Source organism: Xenopus tropicalis, chromosome 2, assembly GCF_000004195.4.
Source record: "Xenopus tropicalis strain Nigerian chromosome 2, UCB_Xtro_10.0, whole genome shotgun sequence".
Taxonomy (NCBI): domain Eukaryota; kingdom Metazoa; phylum Chordata; class Amphibia; order Anura; family Pipidae; genus Xenopus; species Xenopus tropicalis.
In genome coordinates, this window is record NC_030678.2 from 69,716,329 (window position 1) to 69,733,199 (window position 16,871).

Here is a 16,871-nt window from a genome sequence, read left to right on the forward strand (position 1 = left end):
AGATAAAAAGAGATACAGAGATACAGAGATACAAGATACAGAGATAAAAAGAGATACAGAGATACAAGATACAGAGATACAGAGATAAAAAGAGAATTAGGGATTCTCAGGACGTGTGTGGGAAACATTATTTACTGACTGATTCGTCTCTGCATGTGTATTCCTGTGTTGTCCTGTCTTTGTTATATGTACCTGTAACTGTATTTTATGTATCTGCTCATATAAGCACACCTGGTATTGATCTCAGTTCAGCCCTAATGACTTTGCTTTGCCAAATGTGTTTATATTTTCAATTTTGGAAATTTATGGTATTGAGATTTGATCGCGAGAGAAAATCAAAGTTACTGTTGGATGAATTACTGTTTGCCTGTGTTGTATCTTTGTTATTTTCTTTAGAAGTAAATGTTTTTAATATCGTAACACTTATATTTTAAACTGGTCATCTAAAATTTATTACAACATTAAGGAATACCTCTGAATGAGCTAATAAGGTTTTGTAGGGACCTTGATCCCAGTACAGCCTGTTTGCTTTTTTGGAATTGTTGCAATTAATTTTCATTATACGAAATTGAAAATAAAGGAAATAAAAGTGCTAAGAAATTACCATTACGCATTCATGATAAAACTTGCAAGGAATACTGAACCTGGTGTCAGTATGATTCTTTCGGTGCGCACCCACACGCTTTGTTGAACTAATTCGGACAGGAATAAATACCGTGAGGACTGATTATGTCTTTAACAATTTGAGCCCAATGTGAGACTGCAGGTTTTGTCTGTCTTTAAGCCAAATATAAGGATTCGGACAGTTGACACGGACAGTTGCCTCCCTATAATTGGTTTCTGTTAACAGTCTAAGGTTGTGTCCGTGAAGTTCAGTAACAGGAGGATTCTTATGTGCAGGGATAAGAGGGGTTAATGGTTACATTCCAGCTGAGAGGTGTACATGTTGGAAAGGGGATAATCACTGCGATTGTGTGTGTGGAGTGCCATAACTTTGGTGGGTTAACCTAGTACAGTGTGCGGGGGAGCTATGTTGTGTCATAATTGTGTATTTGAACTTTTCTTTGGTATTACAGAAGGGATGTTAGAGTGTGAACAAGATGAGCAAAACTGAGTTAGAAATTTAGGACCCTGGATATCTCTCTCTGCTGGGTTCCAGGGATCAAACCAATAGTAAGGTGGGTGAAGGGATCTCAGTATGTGAGCTGGTGGCAGCCAGAGAGAGGCAGAAATATCAGATAAAAAAAAGAAAGAAAGAAATATATATATAAAGAAAAAGCATTCCAAGATGCGATTACCTGACTAATTGCCTGTAGCTCTGTTCAGTGTTAGATACCGACCAAGGGGGGATTGTAAACTGTCTTTCTTCAAAATTTTGTTTGGGTCGGTTCCCAGATTAAGGTGTTACTATTATTATTATTATTAACATTTATTTATAAAGGGCCAACATATTCCGCAGTTACAACAGTTACAATTACACTCTACTATACTTTAACTAATTTTGTATCTCTAAAAAATGGTCCATCTATCTACATACAGAAATTTCCCCAGAAACATAACAAATTGCATAAAGCGTTTTGATAAACTCATCCATAAAGAAATCTGGAGGGAGCAAAACTTTAGACTAATCTATCTAGCCTATAAAGGTTTTAACTTTGATTGCAAAAAAAAAAAAAAAAAAAATTCCTTAAAAAAAAATTGTCCCAAATGTAATACACCGCTTCCAAACATTATTCATCTACTTTGGGATTGCCCTCATATTAAAAGTTTTTGGCAAGTCATTGAGAGCCATTTAAAATCTACATTGGACTTTAAACATAATCTGACTCCAAAATCTGCTTTATTAAATTTTTCAGAAGACATGTGACAATGTGAAAATTTTTCAGGCGAGACAAGTGACTCGCCTAATTCAGCCTAAATTTGGGAACATTTCCTACTCCATAAATTACCTGAACCTTATTTTGGCAGCAGCAAAGAGGATTATTTTCAAAAAGTGGATCGATCCAAACTCCCCATTATTATTGGAGGTCATTTCGGAGTTACAAATTCTCTGTACAAATGAAGCCATTGCTTTCAAATTTAGTAATAAAAAAAAACCGCACAAGATTCTTATCTAAATGGAGATTCCTCAGGCATACCCTTTCTCCCAATGATAGTTCTCATTTGGACTCATTTCTTTACTATCCATAGTTCCATGAATATTTCCAAACTCTACTAGCCTGTTTCATTGTATCAAAAAGAATTGTTTAATGTAGTATTAATCTTATCCAATTGTATCACAATAATCCATGTTTTTCTGCCATTACCTTTTCATCCATAGTCACTTGTAAAATTGTTTGAATTGCTCATTGTATTGATCTACTTATGTACCTTATTAATCCCGTTTGGGATTGTTTGTTTCCCAATGATTATTGTACTTGTCTAATATAATAAAAAAATAATTTTGTATCTCAATTAACTTATGAACTAACTAAAGTGCATGGCCAGGTGTTCTCTTTTGTAACAGATCCCACCTTCACTGAGGGAACTGCAGCCCGAGGACTAAGTAATGCTAAAGAAATTTGTTTGGAACTACACCTCCCACTACAAAAAGACCCCAGCCCTGGAAGGAACACTTGCATCCGTCCAATGATAACTTATATCCTTTTATATTATTATTATTCTTGTTAACATTTATTTATAAAGCAATCAATAACCGATACAAGAGGTGAAGAGGGCTCTGCCTAAAAGAGCTTTTCTGTGTGTTTACAAACATCTTACTAGCCCAAGAGATAGCAATTAGATAGAAAAATGGGGTTACATAGTTCTAGTACAACTCCTTTTAATACACAGCCTAACAAAGCTATGCCCTTTCTCACTGTAGGAGCTCAATTAATTATGAAACCCCTAACTCCTTCAGATTTTAGGAACATTTTAATAAATGCTCCAGATCCTAAAAAAATCCTGGTGCCTGCTTTATCTATCTTGTATGTATGTGTCAGGGTCAATGCATGTAGAAATGGAAAGATTATGGACTGATAGTCTATGGTAGTTGCCTTAGCCTATAAACAAAAGGTTTCAGAGAATATTAGAGGACATATGGCACAATTAAAGTTATAAACTTGTTTTAGTTAATTTCTGAATGGCCTAGCCTCACTGCTATTTTTATAAGAAGGATAAGAAAGTGTTAGAGAAAGAAGCAGCATGTTGTTTGAGAGTACAAAGAAAGAGAAACGGGACACTGACAATGCCTATTGGTAACAGTCCAATGTCCCATTCCAAAATAGAGGAAAGGGGGAATAGAGATTGAGGTTATTATGTTAATAAGCCACAAAACTGCATTCAATATTTTTGTTCCCAAAACCAATACAATCCCCCTTTTTTTTTTTTTTTTTTGTAACTGTAAGGCATATGTGCCCACCCATGCTACGTAAGCATAATGGGATGTGTTTACCTATCAACTATAAAAGTAATAACAAAACAAAATAAATGTGAACTTGTTTGCAATACACATACTGGTTGTATCGTTTGTACAAGTTCCCTGATCAGCGCACATGCGCAGACGATATCAGATGTTTCACCGACGCACAGATTAAATCGAACCGGTTCGTGACTGCTTAGATACAGTGCAGAGAAGCACAGACAGAGTTAAAGAGATTAACCCTTACACACTGGGGTCATTTGGAAAGGTCAAACTTCAAACACCATTTAGTTATTTTCAGTGAGGGGTTTTAGACCAATATCAAAAGCATGCTAGCATAACTAGTAAACTTTACCTAATAGAACATTTGCTAAAAGGGATGCTGTTGTGATTTTTATGGTATACATTTTATTTCTAAATTACACTGTTTACATAACAAATAATTCACTCAAGCATTTAAAATTGCATTCTTAAACTAACAAATTTATTTTTTTCAAGTTATAATATTGGTGTGTAGGCATCTTAGTGCATTGTGCCAGAGTCTGAGCTTTGAGAAAGAGCCAGTGCTACACATTAAAACTGCTGTCAGGTAACCTATTATTTCTCCTACTCCTATGTAACTGGAGGAATCACAAGCTGGACTTGGATTTCTTACACTTGAGTGAGATATCTACTGGGAGCTGCTATCTTGCTTCGTTCCCATTGTTCTGCTGATCAGCTACTGGGTGGGGGGTAGATATTACTGCAACTTGCGGGTCAGCAGTAAAGTGTAACTGAAGTTTATCAGAGTAAAGGTCACATGGTTGTGGCACCCTGTGAAATGATGAACATGGCTAGCCCCATGTGAAATTTCAAAATTAAATATAAAACATCTGTTCTTGAATAATGAATTTCAATGAAGTTTTCTGCTGGAGAAGCTCTATTAACTGATGCGTTTTGAAAACGCATGGATTGGGATTGGAAGGACTGAGAAGATTTTTATACCACTACTTACTCATACAAAGGCACATTATACCAAAACTCTTTAATTGTAGGCGTACAAGCAAAACAGGGAAGGAGCTATCTTGGGGGAGGTTGTGCTTCATCCCCATTGGTGCCAGAATGAAGGGTTAAATGCATTACAAAATCCATTCTGGGCAACTTGAAACTGCACTGATCACTAAGGGACATGAATCTGTGGGTAAACTATGCCTGTACAGATTCAGCCATTACACACACAAAACCATACCTCCCAACATTTGAAAAAAAAAAAAGAGGGACAAAAAGACTTGGCGCGCGCAGCACAGCAAATTTTTTTGATCATGCCCACTTTTGTGGCCACGCCCCAATTACCACACCCATTTTTTTTTACACAGTATTGTACAGCGCTGCAGAATATGTTGGCGCTTTATAAATAAATGTTAATGTAATGGCGACAGACAGCAAAAGTACAGTTTCCTAATGGAAACTCTGACAGATGAAGAGGCACCATTTATGTTTTGAGTTACAAAATAGTTGTGGAAGCTGTTGAAAATAAAGATTCTCAAAACATATGTGTATAATCCACAGACAGATGGCCATGTGGAAAGATTGAATATATCTTAAAGACCATGCTCCATTGAGTCATTGATAAGGATTTAAACTCTGGGCCTTTATATTTCCTTTTAAAATATTTGCAATAAAAGAAGTGCCACAGTCATCCACATGCTTTTGCTCATTAAAATTGTTATATGATCAGTACAATAAAGGTTTGGTGGAGATAGATAAAGTAACTTAATAGGTTATAATTGAATGTATTGGAGAGATTAATTATAAAGTAGTCAATTAGAAGAAAACCTGAACAAATACACAATTTTAACCTGCTAAAGCCATAGAAAGACATGTAGGTTTTAACTGCATTGCAGGCCCTACTTTAAGGTGGAGAAAGAGGGGGAGAGGTGAAGATATCAGAGACCCTTTCGGTTCACCAAAAGGGAGAGGTCAAGGAATTTATTAAGCGAAACAAGAACTAGTGTAATACTGTTGTTCTAAATTATATATAATATAATAGGGATGCACTGAATCCACTAATTCAGTCGAACCCCAAATCCTTTGTGAAACATCTGGCAGACCACCGAACCAAGTTTGCATATGGAAATAGGGGCACGGAAGGAATAAAGAGAATGCATGGTGAAACATTTTCAACTTTCGTGTTTATGTGACAAAAAGTCACGTGATTTTAAGGATTCGATTCAGCCAGACACATGGCTTCAGCTGAAAATCCAAATCCCAAACCAAATCCTGGATTTGTTGCATTCCAATAATATATATTATATAGAGAAGGAATAAAGAGGAATAAAGTAACTGTTAGAACTTGATGTATTTAAAAAGTATAGTCCTAGTGTGTAGGGGACTTTTGTTCCTTCCTTACATTTTGTTCTTTTGAACTGATTGACTGTCTTAATGCCCATAATTTATTGGACCCGCTGCAATCTGGCTTTTGGCCTGCACACTCTACTGAGATGGCCTTGTGCAGAGTTACGAATGATCTTCAGGTGGCCAAAGCCAAAGGTCACTTTTCTATACTAATCCTCCTAGATCTATCGGCTGCGTTTGATAAGGTCGACCACTCCCTCCTGATGAAAATTCTGCATTCGATTGGTATCCGTAGTCAGGCTGCATCCTGGATCACTTCTTACCTCTCTAACTGTTCATTCACTGTTTCCTGTGCTAACAAAACCTCATCTCCAGTTCCTCTTAATGTGGGGGTACCTCAAGACTCTGTACTTGGGCCATTGTTTTTCTCCCTTTACACGCTATCTTTAGGAGATCTTATCCATTCGTTTGGCTTTAAATACCATCTGTATGCTGATGATATCCAAATTTACTTTTCGACCCCTTCATTAACAGTTGAAACTGAGACTCAAATCTCTAACTGCCTCCTGGCCATCTCCAATTGGATGAACCGCCACCTCAAACTGAACCTAACAAAAATGGAACTAATGATCTTTCCGCCTAAGCCTGGTCCCTTTTCTATCTCTATTGAAGGTACCCTTATCAACCCGGTCAATTCGGCGTGTTGTTTGGGGGTGATCCTTGACTCCTGTCTCTCCTTCTCTGACCATATTAACACCACTGTCACTGTTTCTTGCGCAATATTGCCAAAATCCGTCCCTTTCTTTCTACTGCAACAGCTAGGCTGCTCATGCATGCTCTCATCCTATCCCGACTTGACTACTGTAACCTACTACTAACCGGCCTCCCTAATTCCCATCTTTCCCCCCTACAGTCTATATTAAATACTGCTGCCAGAATTCTCCTCGTCTCATCCAGGAGAGTTCAGGCCCTTCCCCTGTTGAAGTCCTTATCGTGGCTTCTTATTAAACAAATAATATTTTGCAAACTCCTTCTCCTAACCCTCAAAGCCCTCCATTCCTCTGCTCCTAACTACATCTCTTCCCTTGTGCCTCCGCACATTCCTGGCCATCTCTTTTGTTCCTCGCAGAGCAATCGTTTGGTTGCGCCCCCCACTACTACTGCTGTTTCCTGCCTTAAACCTTTCTGCCTTGCTGCCCCTTACATTTGGAATGTCCTCCCTGATTTCCTCTGGAGAGAATCCTCCCTCAGTCTTTTTAAAACTAAACTTAAAGACTACCTTTTGGAGCACTCACCCAGCACCTGATCTGGGAATTATCACCTACATGGTATGTCACCCACTGTGACCTACAGCGCTTATATTTGCCTACTTCATACATATAGATTGTAAGCCCTATGGGGCAGGGACCTCCATCCTCTTGTGTCTTTGACTTGTTGCAACTGTATTTATCTGTATTTATTGTTATACTTTGTATTTATCTATTTTAATAACCCCCTGTTTGTATTAATGTATTCTACTGTACAGCGCTACATACATAAGTAGCTCTTTATAAATAAAGATATACATACATACATACATACAAGTGATTGGTATAACAGAGACCAGAGACCCACTAATTCAAGGGAGTCTTTTCTTGACCACATTTGTTTCTTTCCACTGTTTTGAGCACAGCACAGCTAGTGGCTTTTCACACCCGGGTCTGAGAAGCATCTTGGTGAGTGCTTAAAGCAGCTTTTACTGGAGTGGCTCTGTCTTGGTTTTTTATTACTTTGATCAAAATTAATGCTAACTTTTTTCCTTAAGAAAACAATGCCAGACTCGGGGTTTATACACCGGGGTCTTTTCATCCCAACAGGTGAGGTTGAGCTGTGATATATAAGAAAAACTATTGTGTGTAGAAAGAACGGATTGTGTTTCCACAACATATGCGCTAGACTCGGGGTTTATTACATCCAAGTCTCCCTGTTAACTTTGGTGAGATTTTCATCTTAGATGCCTTACACCTTTGGTTTCATTAGTCAATTAGTTAAGCACACTGCTGTGCTACCTTAAGTGTCTGAACCAGGGTTATACACCTGGGTCCCAACTGTTAGGGGTTAGTGCTTTTGTTTTTTATATTTAACTGCAAAAGCACTTACACATATACATATTATTGGGCACTTTATATATTATTGTATTTGTTCAAGTTGTGGCTGTGCTTATACCTATGTATTATTGGATGTGCTTAATTTGTGGCTGTGTATACATACAGTGCACCTTTTAACTGTTGAGACTTGTCCTTGGTATACATCTGCTAATTAATTAATTTGTGTTTATGTATACATAATTTCTAATTTAATTTATGTTTATGGTTTATTAATTAATTTTTATTTATATATATTTACACATTGTGAACTGGTAACGGGAGAAGGGTTTGAAGGGAGATATATTTCCCCTAGGTTCATCTCCCTTATGTATAGCGGCCTGAGTGGGTTAATTCCCCAAGAAATTCTTACCGGGGGGAATAATTAGCAGGCTAGCTAGCAGCCTCAGAGAGTGAGTGGCTCAGACTGACTTAGAACCGAGGCTTGAGAGAGGCAAGTTCTGTGTCGAACAGCTTGGAATGCTGCTGTTTTTTTTGCCAAACAAAAAAGGACTCTCGGAAGGTGAGAGGGAAAGCACGCTATGTAGTAGAGCCCAAGCATGGCAAGGGTTTTATTTTGTTTCATTTTATTTATGCTTCTGTTTGACAACAGAGTCTGTAACTGTACGTAATAAATAGACTCTATTGATGCCAAAGAACTGTCTGTATGTCTGATCTCGCTCACATGAACATGAATTCTAATTTAGTTAATCAAATCAATTAATTTAATGATTTGATTTACTATATGACCTAGTAATTGGTCTGTATTTACTTATACTTTACTTACATATGAGTTTCAACCTAATTTAGTTTAATGAATTCAATGATTTACTATGGCAGTTGATAATCATGAATTTTTTTGTAAGGTTGTTTTTTTTTTGATGGCCTAAAAGTAATTAACTCAAGCTTCTATTTATTTCATCTATTTCAATTACTTTATTGCACACGTTTGATTAGTATGGGCAATATCACAATTAATTGGACAATTAATGATTTGTTATATTGGATTAATTTACATATGTCTCTTCTCAATTAATTGATATATTTAATGAACCATCTGAAATGCTTTCTCTTATCAGACTCTGCATTTATGATTCATTGTGGTGCAGTTTATACTGTTCTATAGAATTTTTACTGATTTTCACGAAAACTTCCATTATGGAGCCTTCTCTATCTAGTAGAGAGCAATGGTTAGAAAACAAAATTGGAAAAATTGGAACTTTTGAGAAATTTATATCTTTAAAAATGGTACCTAGAGGTTTAAGAATTACAAAAAAGTTTCCAACCTCACTTACTAACGATGTGGAATTTGCTTATTAAAAAAGAAACACATTATATGAAAATCTTAAGAAAGATATTGGTGTTTTAAAAAGGATAATGAATCATTGAGTGAGCACTCTGAATATACCAGGCTGTCTGAAAATCGAAAAAAAAATGTGTGTACCTAATAGAGAAGGACATAATGGATAGGAAGTCTGTTCAATTTAAACGTGATAAAATTGATTATGAATGCAATAAAGTCTAGAATTGGTCAGAATATGTAAAAAGTATAAAAATAAGGGTATCTAGATTCAATAAGAATTCTTACAAATCTATTTTAAAGTCTAAACATGTCAGTTTTTCTGAAACTGACTTTAATAGTATGTTTGAGCAAGAATTGGGTGGCTCTGCTCCTCCTCATTTTTCTCTCCTCGGGAAACTTAGGAATCCAAAGTTCTAGAAGTGTTTTCTGGCAATAGTAGAAATCAAAAATCGAAAATTTTGAATGGAATTCAAGATGGCGGAAAAGGGGAAAGTTGGTTTCGAACAAATCAGAAAAGGACAAAGAAACAAGAACTTTAGCCACCTACACCCTGAGGGATCAAAGGAGGAGGAAATTCGAAATTTAACAAGATAGACTTTGTCTGCTGAGGAGTTTAGTTTACTCCGAAAAAGACTATCCTTCTCCCCTATGAGTAATTCCAATCTATTTGACACAAGTGTAGATTTCAACCATTTTGTGAGAAAGCTACTTTTAAAAAAACATTTTGCGACAGGAATATAAAATCTGCCCTTTCATGTAAATAGAGAAAAGTGCATGACTTTTTTCAATCTAAATTTAGCACATTTAAGGAGGTCTGTTCTGCCTTGGAACTAGAAGAATTACATGGAGAAACCATGTTTGATGCAGGAAAAGTCACTGCGATCTTACCTCTTTCCCAGGTTAAAACACTTGTTAACTCTTCAAATTTCTACCCAGTACATTTAAGGGATAATGCTGTACTAATGTTTCAAAAACAAGTTGAGACAGTATTAACAACTTTGTATAATGAGACAAAATACAAAAAGTCTAATAAGTCTAATTTGAATCAAAGAGAAAGGAAAACGTTAAAATCTTTTAAAGATAATAAGGATATAGTCATTAGAAAAGCAGATAAGGGAGGCCAAATTGTGATGTTAGATGAACAGGCATATTTTATAGAGGCTCTGAATTAACTTTCTGACACTGAATCTTATAAATTACTCTCCCACAATCCCACAAGTGATTTTCAAAATATTCTATTTGAATTTATTAATGAGGCTGTTCAAAATGGTATAATTGCAGAAAAGAAAACCCTATTTTTCATCTTCTTAAGATTCATATTCAACAACCTCCTCCTGGGCACCCTGTTGTGGCAGGTATAGTGTCTCTGGGGAGAAATTGTGTGAACTCATTGACTCTTCAATCTTCAACCTTTAGTACTTAAATTACCGAGCTACCTAAAAGATAGTGGCCATGTATTTCAAGTGTTCAAAAACTTTGAGTGGCAAAATCCATATAAATGGGCTTCAGATGTTAGTTCACTTTACTGTTGTATTCCGCATTAATTGGGTTTATAAGCTATAAAATATCACTTATGTTGTTATAGCACATATGATAATAATATGATTAATTTAATTCTAAAAGCAATTTTTTTTATTAACACATAACTATTTCTTATTTGACCAGAAATTTTATGTTCAAGTTTGTGGCACTGCCATGGGTGCTAAATTTGCCCTATCTTTTGCAAACCTATCTAGGCTGGTGGGAGGATAAAAACATTTTTAATAATGCTAATCCATTTAAAGAAAGCACTATTTACTATGGTCGGTTTATCGATGATATTCTTCTGGCAGACACTAATGTTCGCTTTGAATAATTTGTACAGTACATTAATCACAATCACCTTAATTTGAAATTCACATGTTTTTCAAGAGTGTTCTATTAATTTTTTTGGATATAACCTTAAAATCATATGATATGAAGATTGCTGCTACTTTGTACAGAAATGAATGTACTGGCAATACCATATTGGATGCTCAGTCTCCTTATCCACAACATCTAATTAAAAGAATACCATATAGTCAATTTCTAAGGTTAAGACAAATCTGACTTGAATATTTTAAACTTCCTAGAGAGTTTTTATTCAGGAAATATAGTGTCAGTGATGAGCTTGATTCTTCTGTTAGAAGCCCCTTGTCCTCTAATATGGATATAGTGGCCTCAAAAAAATGGAAAGATAGATCTGAGGCCACATTCTGCATTTTGCCTTTTAGTTCACAGTTTAATAAAATTAAGCAAATTAAATAAAATACAGCTATTCTTTGTACTGACCTCATTTTAAATAGGTAGAAAGTGTACTTTTGTAAGCAGATGCTCTAAAAACCTTAGAGATACTCTTTCACCTAGTAATATAATGCAAAATTATACATGATTGACAGTAAAAGGCATGTTTAAATGTGGTTCAACTAGATGTATCACTTGTAATTTTATATCGGTTACAAAAACATTTACATCTTCAGTTTCTCGTAAAATGTATGCCATTAAATAATACATTAATTGCAATTAAAAAAATGTGATATATTTAATCACATGTAAAAAATGCCTTTAACAGTATGTTGGTCTAACAAGTCATCCTTTGAAGGAAAGGATACAAGAGCATGTGCTTAGTATCAAAAACATTAAGGGGCCGATTTTACTAAAAGGTGATAAAACGAGTGCTATTTATAGCATGAGCTAAAAATGTTATTGCTTCTTATTTTTTGTGACTTAACGCTTGATTCACTAAAAGGACAGGCGTCAAAATTAAGACGCAATGTTCTTTGTGTTATTTAACTCGCAATGAGCGATTTTCTTGCGTTAATTCCCGCCGCATGCGTTAATTCACACTGTGCGTGATATATTTCGCTGCCGCTATATTAGCACATGGTTTTACGCACGTTTTACTTTTGGAAAACTACTGTTCTGAAAATTACCATTTCCCTGAAAACTGGAGGATGCATCACTCTAGGGCCAACACATACTTGAAAAAATCCCACTGCAAAGTCCATGTTGTGTTGCCAAAAGCTCATAACCCGCAATTTTCTTTAAGTACCGCCTGCCCCAAGTAGGTGTTAATATTCGCATATGCTAATTAATGCGATATTTAGCGCATTTAACGTTTCATATATGTTTGTGAATCATGCGTTAGTATTATTTCTATGCGAGAATTAACGCAATGCGAGGCAAATAATGCATGTCATTTTTTTGCGCATGCGATATGCGTCTTAACGCATGCAAAATGACTTTGATGAATCGGGACTTAATTATCGCATGCTTTTTAACGCAAAAAAGCATGCGATAAGTGTTATCGACCTTTAGTGAATCGGCCCCTAAGTCTGAAACTACTGTTGCTAGATATTTTTCAGATTGTATTGATAGGTCTTTGGAATTTTTGCAGTGACGGGTATAGAAAGAGTCAGAGTAGGTAACAGAGGTGGGAATGTATTTGAAAAATTACTTAAAAATGAAGCTTGTTGGATTTTTCACCTAGATACTATATTGTTCAAAATATATCTAACACATTCACAGTCATCTTCTAATCTGCTCTTCTACATACTCAATACATCCACCTAGTCCTCTTTTAACCCATTCTTCAACATATTGTTCTGATTGGTGGATAAATATTTGTTTAAATATACTCAAATACAATTAATACATCCATTTAGTCCTCTCTTATTCTTCTACATATTGTTCATGGATAGAAAACTGGCTGAAGGATAGAGTACAAAGAGTGGTGGTAAATGGAACATTTTCTAATTGGGCCAGTGTGGTTAGTGGAGTACCGCAGGGGTCAGTCCTTGGTCCTTTGCTTTTTAACTTGTTTATTAATGACCTGGAGGTGGGCATAGAGAGTACTGTTTCTATTTTTGCTGATGACACTAAATTGTGCAAAACTATAAGTTCCATGCAGGATGCTGCCGCTTTGCAGAGCGATTTGACAAAATTGGAAAACTGGGCAGCAAACTGGAAAATGAGGTTCAATGTTGACAAGTGCAAAGTTATGCACTTTGGTAGGAATAATATAAACGCAAACTATCTACTGAATGGTAGTGTGTTGGGGGCATCCTTAATGGAGAAGGATCTAGGGGTTTTTGTAGATCACAAGTTGTCTAATTCCAGGCAGTGTCATTCTGTGGCTACTACAGCAAATAAAGTGCTGTCTTGTATAAAAAAGGGCATTGACTCAAGGGATGAGAACATATTTTTGCCGCTTTATAGGTCCCTGGTAAGGCCTCACCTTGAGTATGCAGTGCAGTTTTGGGCTCCAGTCCTTAAGAAGGATATTAATGAGCTGGAGAGAGTGCAGAGACGTGCAACTAAACTGGTAAAGGGGATGGAAGATTTAAGCTATGAGGTTAGACTGTCGAGGTTGGGGTTGTTTTCTCTGGAAAAGAGGCGCTTGCGAGGGGACATGATTACTCTGTACAAGTACATTAGAGGGGATTATAGGCAGTTGGGGGATGTTCTTTTTTCCCATAAAAACAATCAGCGCACCAGAGGTCACCCCTATAGATTAGAGGAACAGAGCTTCCATTTGAAGCAGCGTAGGTGGTTTTTCACGGTGAGGGCAGTGAGGCTGTGGAATGCCCTTCCTAGTGATGTGGTAATGGCAGACTCTGTTAATGCCTTTAAGAGGGGCCTGGATGAGTTTTTGAACAAGCAGAATATCCAAGGCTATTGTGATACTAATATCTACAGTTAGTATTACTGGTTGTATATATATAGTTTATGTATGTGAGTGTATAGATTGGTTAGTATAGGTTGTGTGCTGGGTTTACTCGGATGGGTTGAACTTGATGGACAATGGTCTTTTTTCAACCCTATGTAACTATGTAACTATGTAACTATATACTTATATTTAATGTACCAAAAGTAAGGAGTGAGCCCTACCTATGTGTTGGTTTATTACTTATTGTATTTACCTCAATAAATTGTTTAATTCTTGAACTAATTTCTCAAACATTCATATGTGTAACATGTACCCATTCACCTTTTATGAGAAATGTTATCTGATTGGTGGATAAATAGGTTTCTGTGATTGGATATTTACTTTTGTATTTTGGTTGTTTGTTTTAGCTTTAAATACTTTTGTTTCAAGGAAACTTTCTTTAGTCTAGAATTAAGTGCCCCTTTCTGGCATAAAACGCATCAGCCTGTTTATGTTTGAGATGTCTTTTCTTTAAATAAAACAAATATGTTTTAACTTCCCCGCAATACTTTTTGTTGGTCCAGTTTTAGTGCCAGCCTTTTAAACAGCCCATTCATTAAAGCACGGTTTAATACGATCGAGAAAAATTCATAATATCCGCGATAATTTCGTTTAAAATTTCACAACTTTTTTGTGGTACGTTCGTTATTCCACGAAAAAGCCATACTTTTCACAACGACTAAGAAAATTTTGTTATTCATTCAAGCTTTGGTATCGTGACTATATTTTCACCAGTTTGGGTCTGTAGAGTGCCATTGATTCGTATGGAAGGCTTCCAACATCATACCTTTTGTTTCAAAGCCAAAAACATTTTGAGTACAGGGACAAAGAAGAGTACTGTTTGTACTTGAAACGTTGGAGTTTAGAGAATATATATATATATATATATATATATATATATAATATAGAGGAGAATTTTGTGCTTAAAGGAGAAGGAAAGGCTAAGTCACTTGGGGGTGCCAAAATGTTAGGCACCCCCAAGTGACTTAGAGCGCCTACCTTGTACCCCGGGCTGGTGCCCCTGTACGGAGGGAACAGCACCAGCCCGGGGTAGCTGCCGGCGCTTCCTCCTTCCTCCTCGCTTGCGCGCGCATGCGCAGTAGAGTGAAAAGCCGAACTTAAACATTAAAGTCGGCTTTTCACTCTACTGCGCATGCGCCGGCCGGCGGATTTCGCCGGCAGCGCGCAAAGGAAGGAGGAAGCGGTGTCTACAGGTGCCCCGGGCTGGTGCTGTTCCCTCCGTACAGGGGCACCAGCCCGGGGTACAAGGTAGGCGTTCTAAGTCACTTGGGGGTGCCTAACATTTTGGCACCCCCAAGTGACTTAGCCTTTCCTTCTCCTTTAAAGCTTAAAGACTTAACATTTATTAAATTCATATATATTATCAATTATAATCAAAAGCTGAATTCATTGAAATACCAAAGAAAGATTAAAAACAATTCATATTTGTACCACAGGAGTCACCATCTCTAGCTAATATCCTATATATAGATATAGTTGATCAGTTCATTCTATTGAGGGGATAATCCTTTGTAAAGTGTGCATGTGCCACAATTCATATATTTACACTTATAAGTGTGCAGCATTCACAATCTCAGTTATAAGGTTAGAACCTTCTTTAAAGGTGCACATGTGCCACAATTCATATATTTACACTTAATCACAAAATTCTCCTCTATATTCTAGATTCTAGATTCTACATATTTTATTTTAACCCCCATAGTGAGTGGCTTAAATGATCAGTATGATATACATAATATTTAACAATTTTAAACTCAATGCAAAACTTAAATGGTAATAACATCTATTGTTGTTTTCCTGAAAAATTATACATCCAGTACTGAATGACCCCAATATTTCCATTGTGTATATGCAGTCCATGCACACTATTTAAAGACAACTCTTAATTTTCCAAATTTTTTGTGAGGTAAATAACAGCTATGCAATATTAACATTTCACAAAAGAACTTAAATGTACACATAAAGGCATATATATTTTATACCAACTAAAAATGTCATTTAACTTTCAAAATGTATGGTAATTTTTTTGTTTTTATATATGATTTTGATTTTCAGGATGATATGATCACACATTTTGTCCTGCTGTGAAATGAATATGAAGTTGTTCTCACTGGCTGATTAGTTCCTAGGTTATTTATTATTTCCCTAGGGATCTATTTTTGCTCTTATTTTTGTTAACAGTAGATTTTAACTAATGGGAACAAAATTTACACTGTATCTTGTCTCTTTACTTTATATCAACATTTATCACAAAGGTGCAAAGTATAGTCTTTCTTTCAGGTGTTTCATGTTTTTAATAGCTTATGTTTTACATTCCATCTGTATTACTACTAAAATATTGCTCCTGCATATTGGAAGGTGTGTTGATCTCCATTTACTACTCCATTTAACCTTTGTGATAACTCATTTGTTCCCTATATCAGTATTTCTAGCCAGACAATGAAGAGAATACCCAATACAATAACTTAGCATTGTTGTAAATAGAGAATTTGTTACTTTACACCCCACAGAACTCCAGCCTTCCAACCAGTTTGCTAAACTTACCTTACTGCTTGCCATGGTTTACTGAGATAGAAGTCCTTTGTAACATGATGCTTAAATCCTGACACAACTGCCTTTTAGAGAACAGAGCAACAGCTATTTGATGCTGGTCACATAAACATGCTAATTACAGATTATCCTGGGTCACTAATCCTTCTGTGACCATCTGTCTTTACATCACTGGCAATGAAAAAAATAATGCGGGATATAATGGTAAGCATGTTAGCAGTAACATAATGACAGAACATATATTTTTAAAATGTTGTAGCCAGTATACTGTTTTGTTGATTACATTATTTTTCAGATATGACTATGGGCCAGTATTCTAGCACATATTTAACATTTTCAAAGTGAATTTTAAATATTAGTAATTTAGTTATACATCTGTAGAATATGAAACCGCAAAAACACATTAGGAGTGTA

General features: G+C 36.0%; 1 protein-coding gene across 1 annotated transcript in view; it reads right to left on the bottom strand.

The window, feature by feature from the left end:
* tulp1 (TUB like protein 1) overlaps nt 1-16,509 on the bottom strand; it is a 115,301-nt gene extending 98,792 nt beyond the window's left edge. Inside the window, 1 exon segment of the mRNA NM_001016482.2 lies at nt 16,452-16,509. Within this exon segment, the coding sequence (NP_001016482.1) occupies nt 16,452-16,466 (15 nt within the window). The 5' untranslated portion in view covers nt 16,467-16,509.
* Nucleotides 16,510-16,871: the final 362 nt, after the last annotated feature.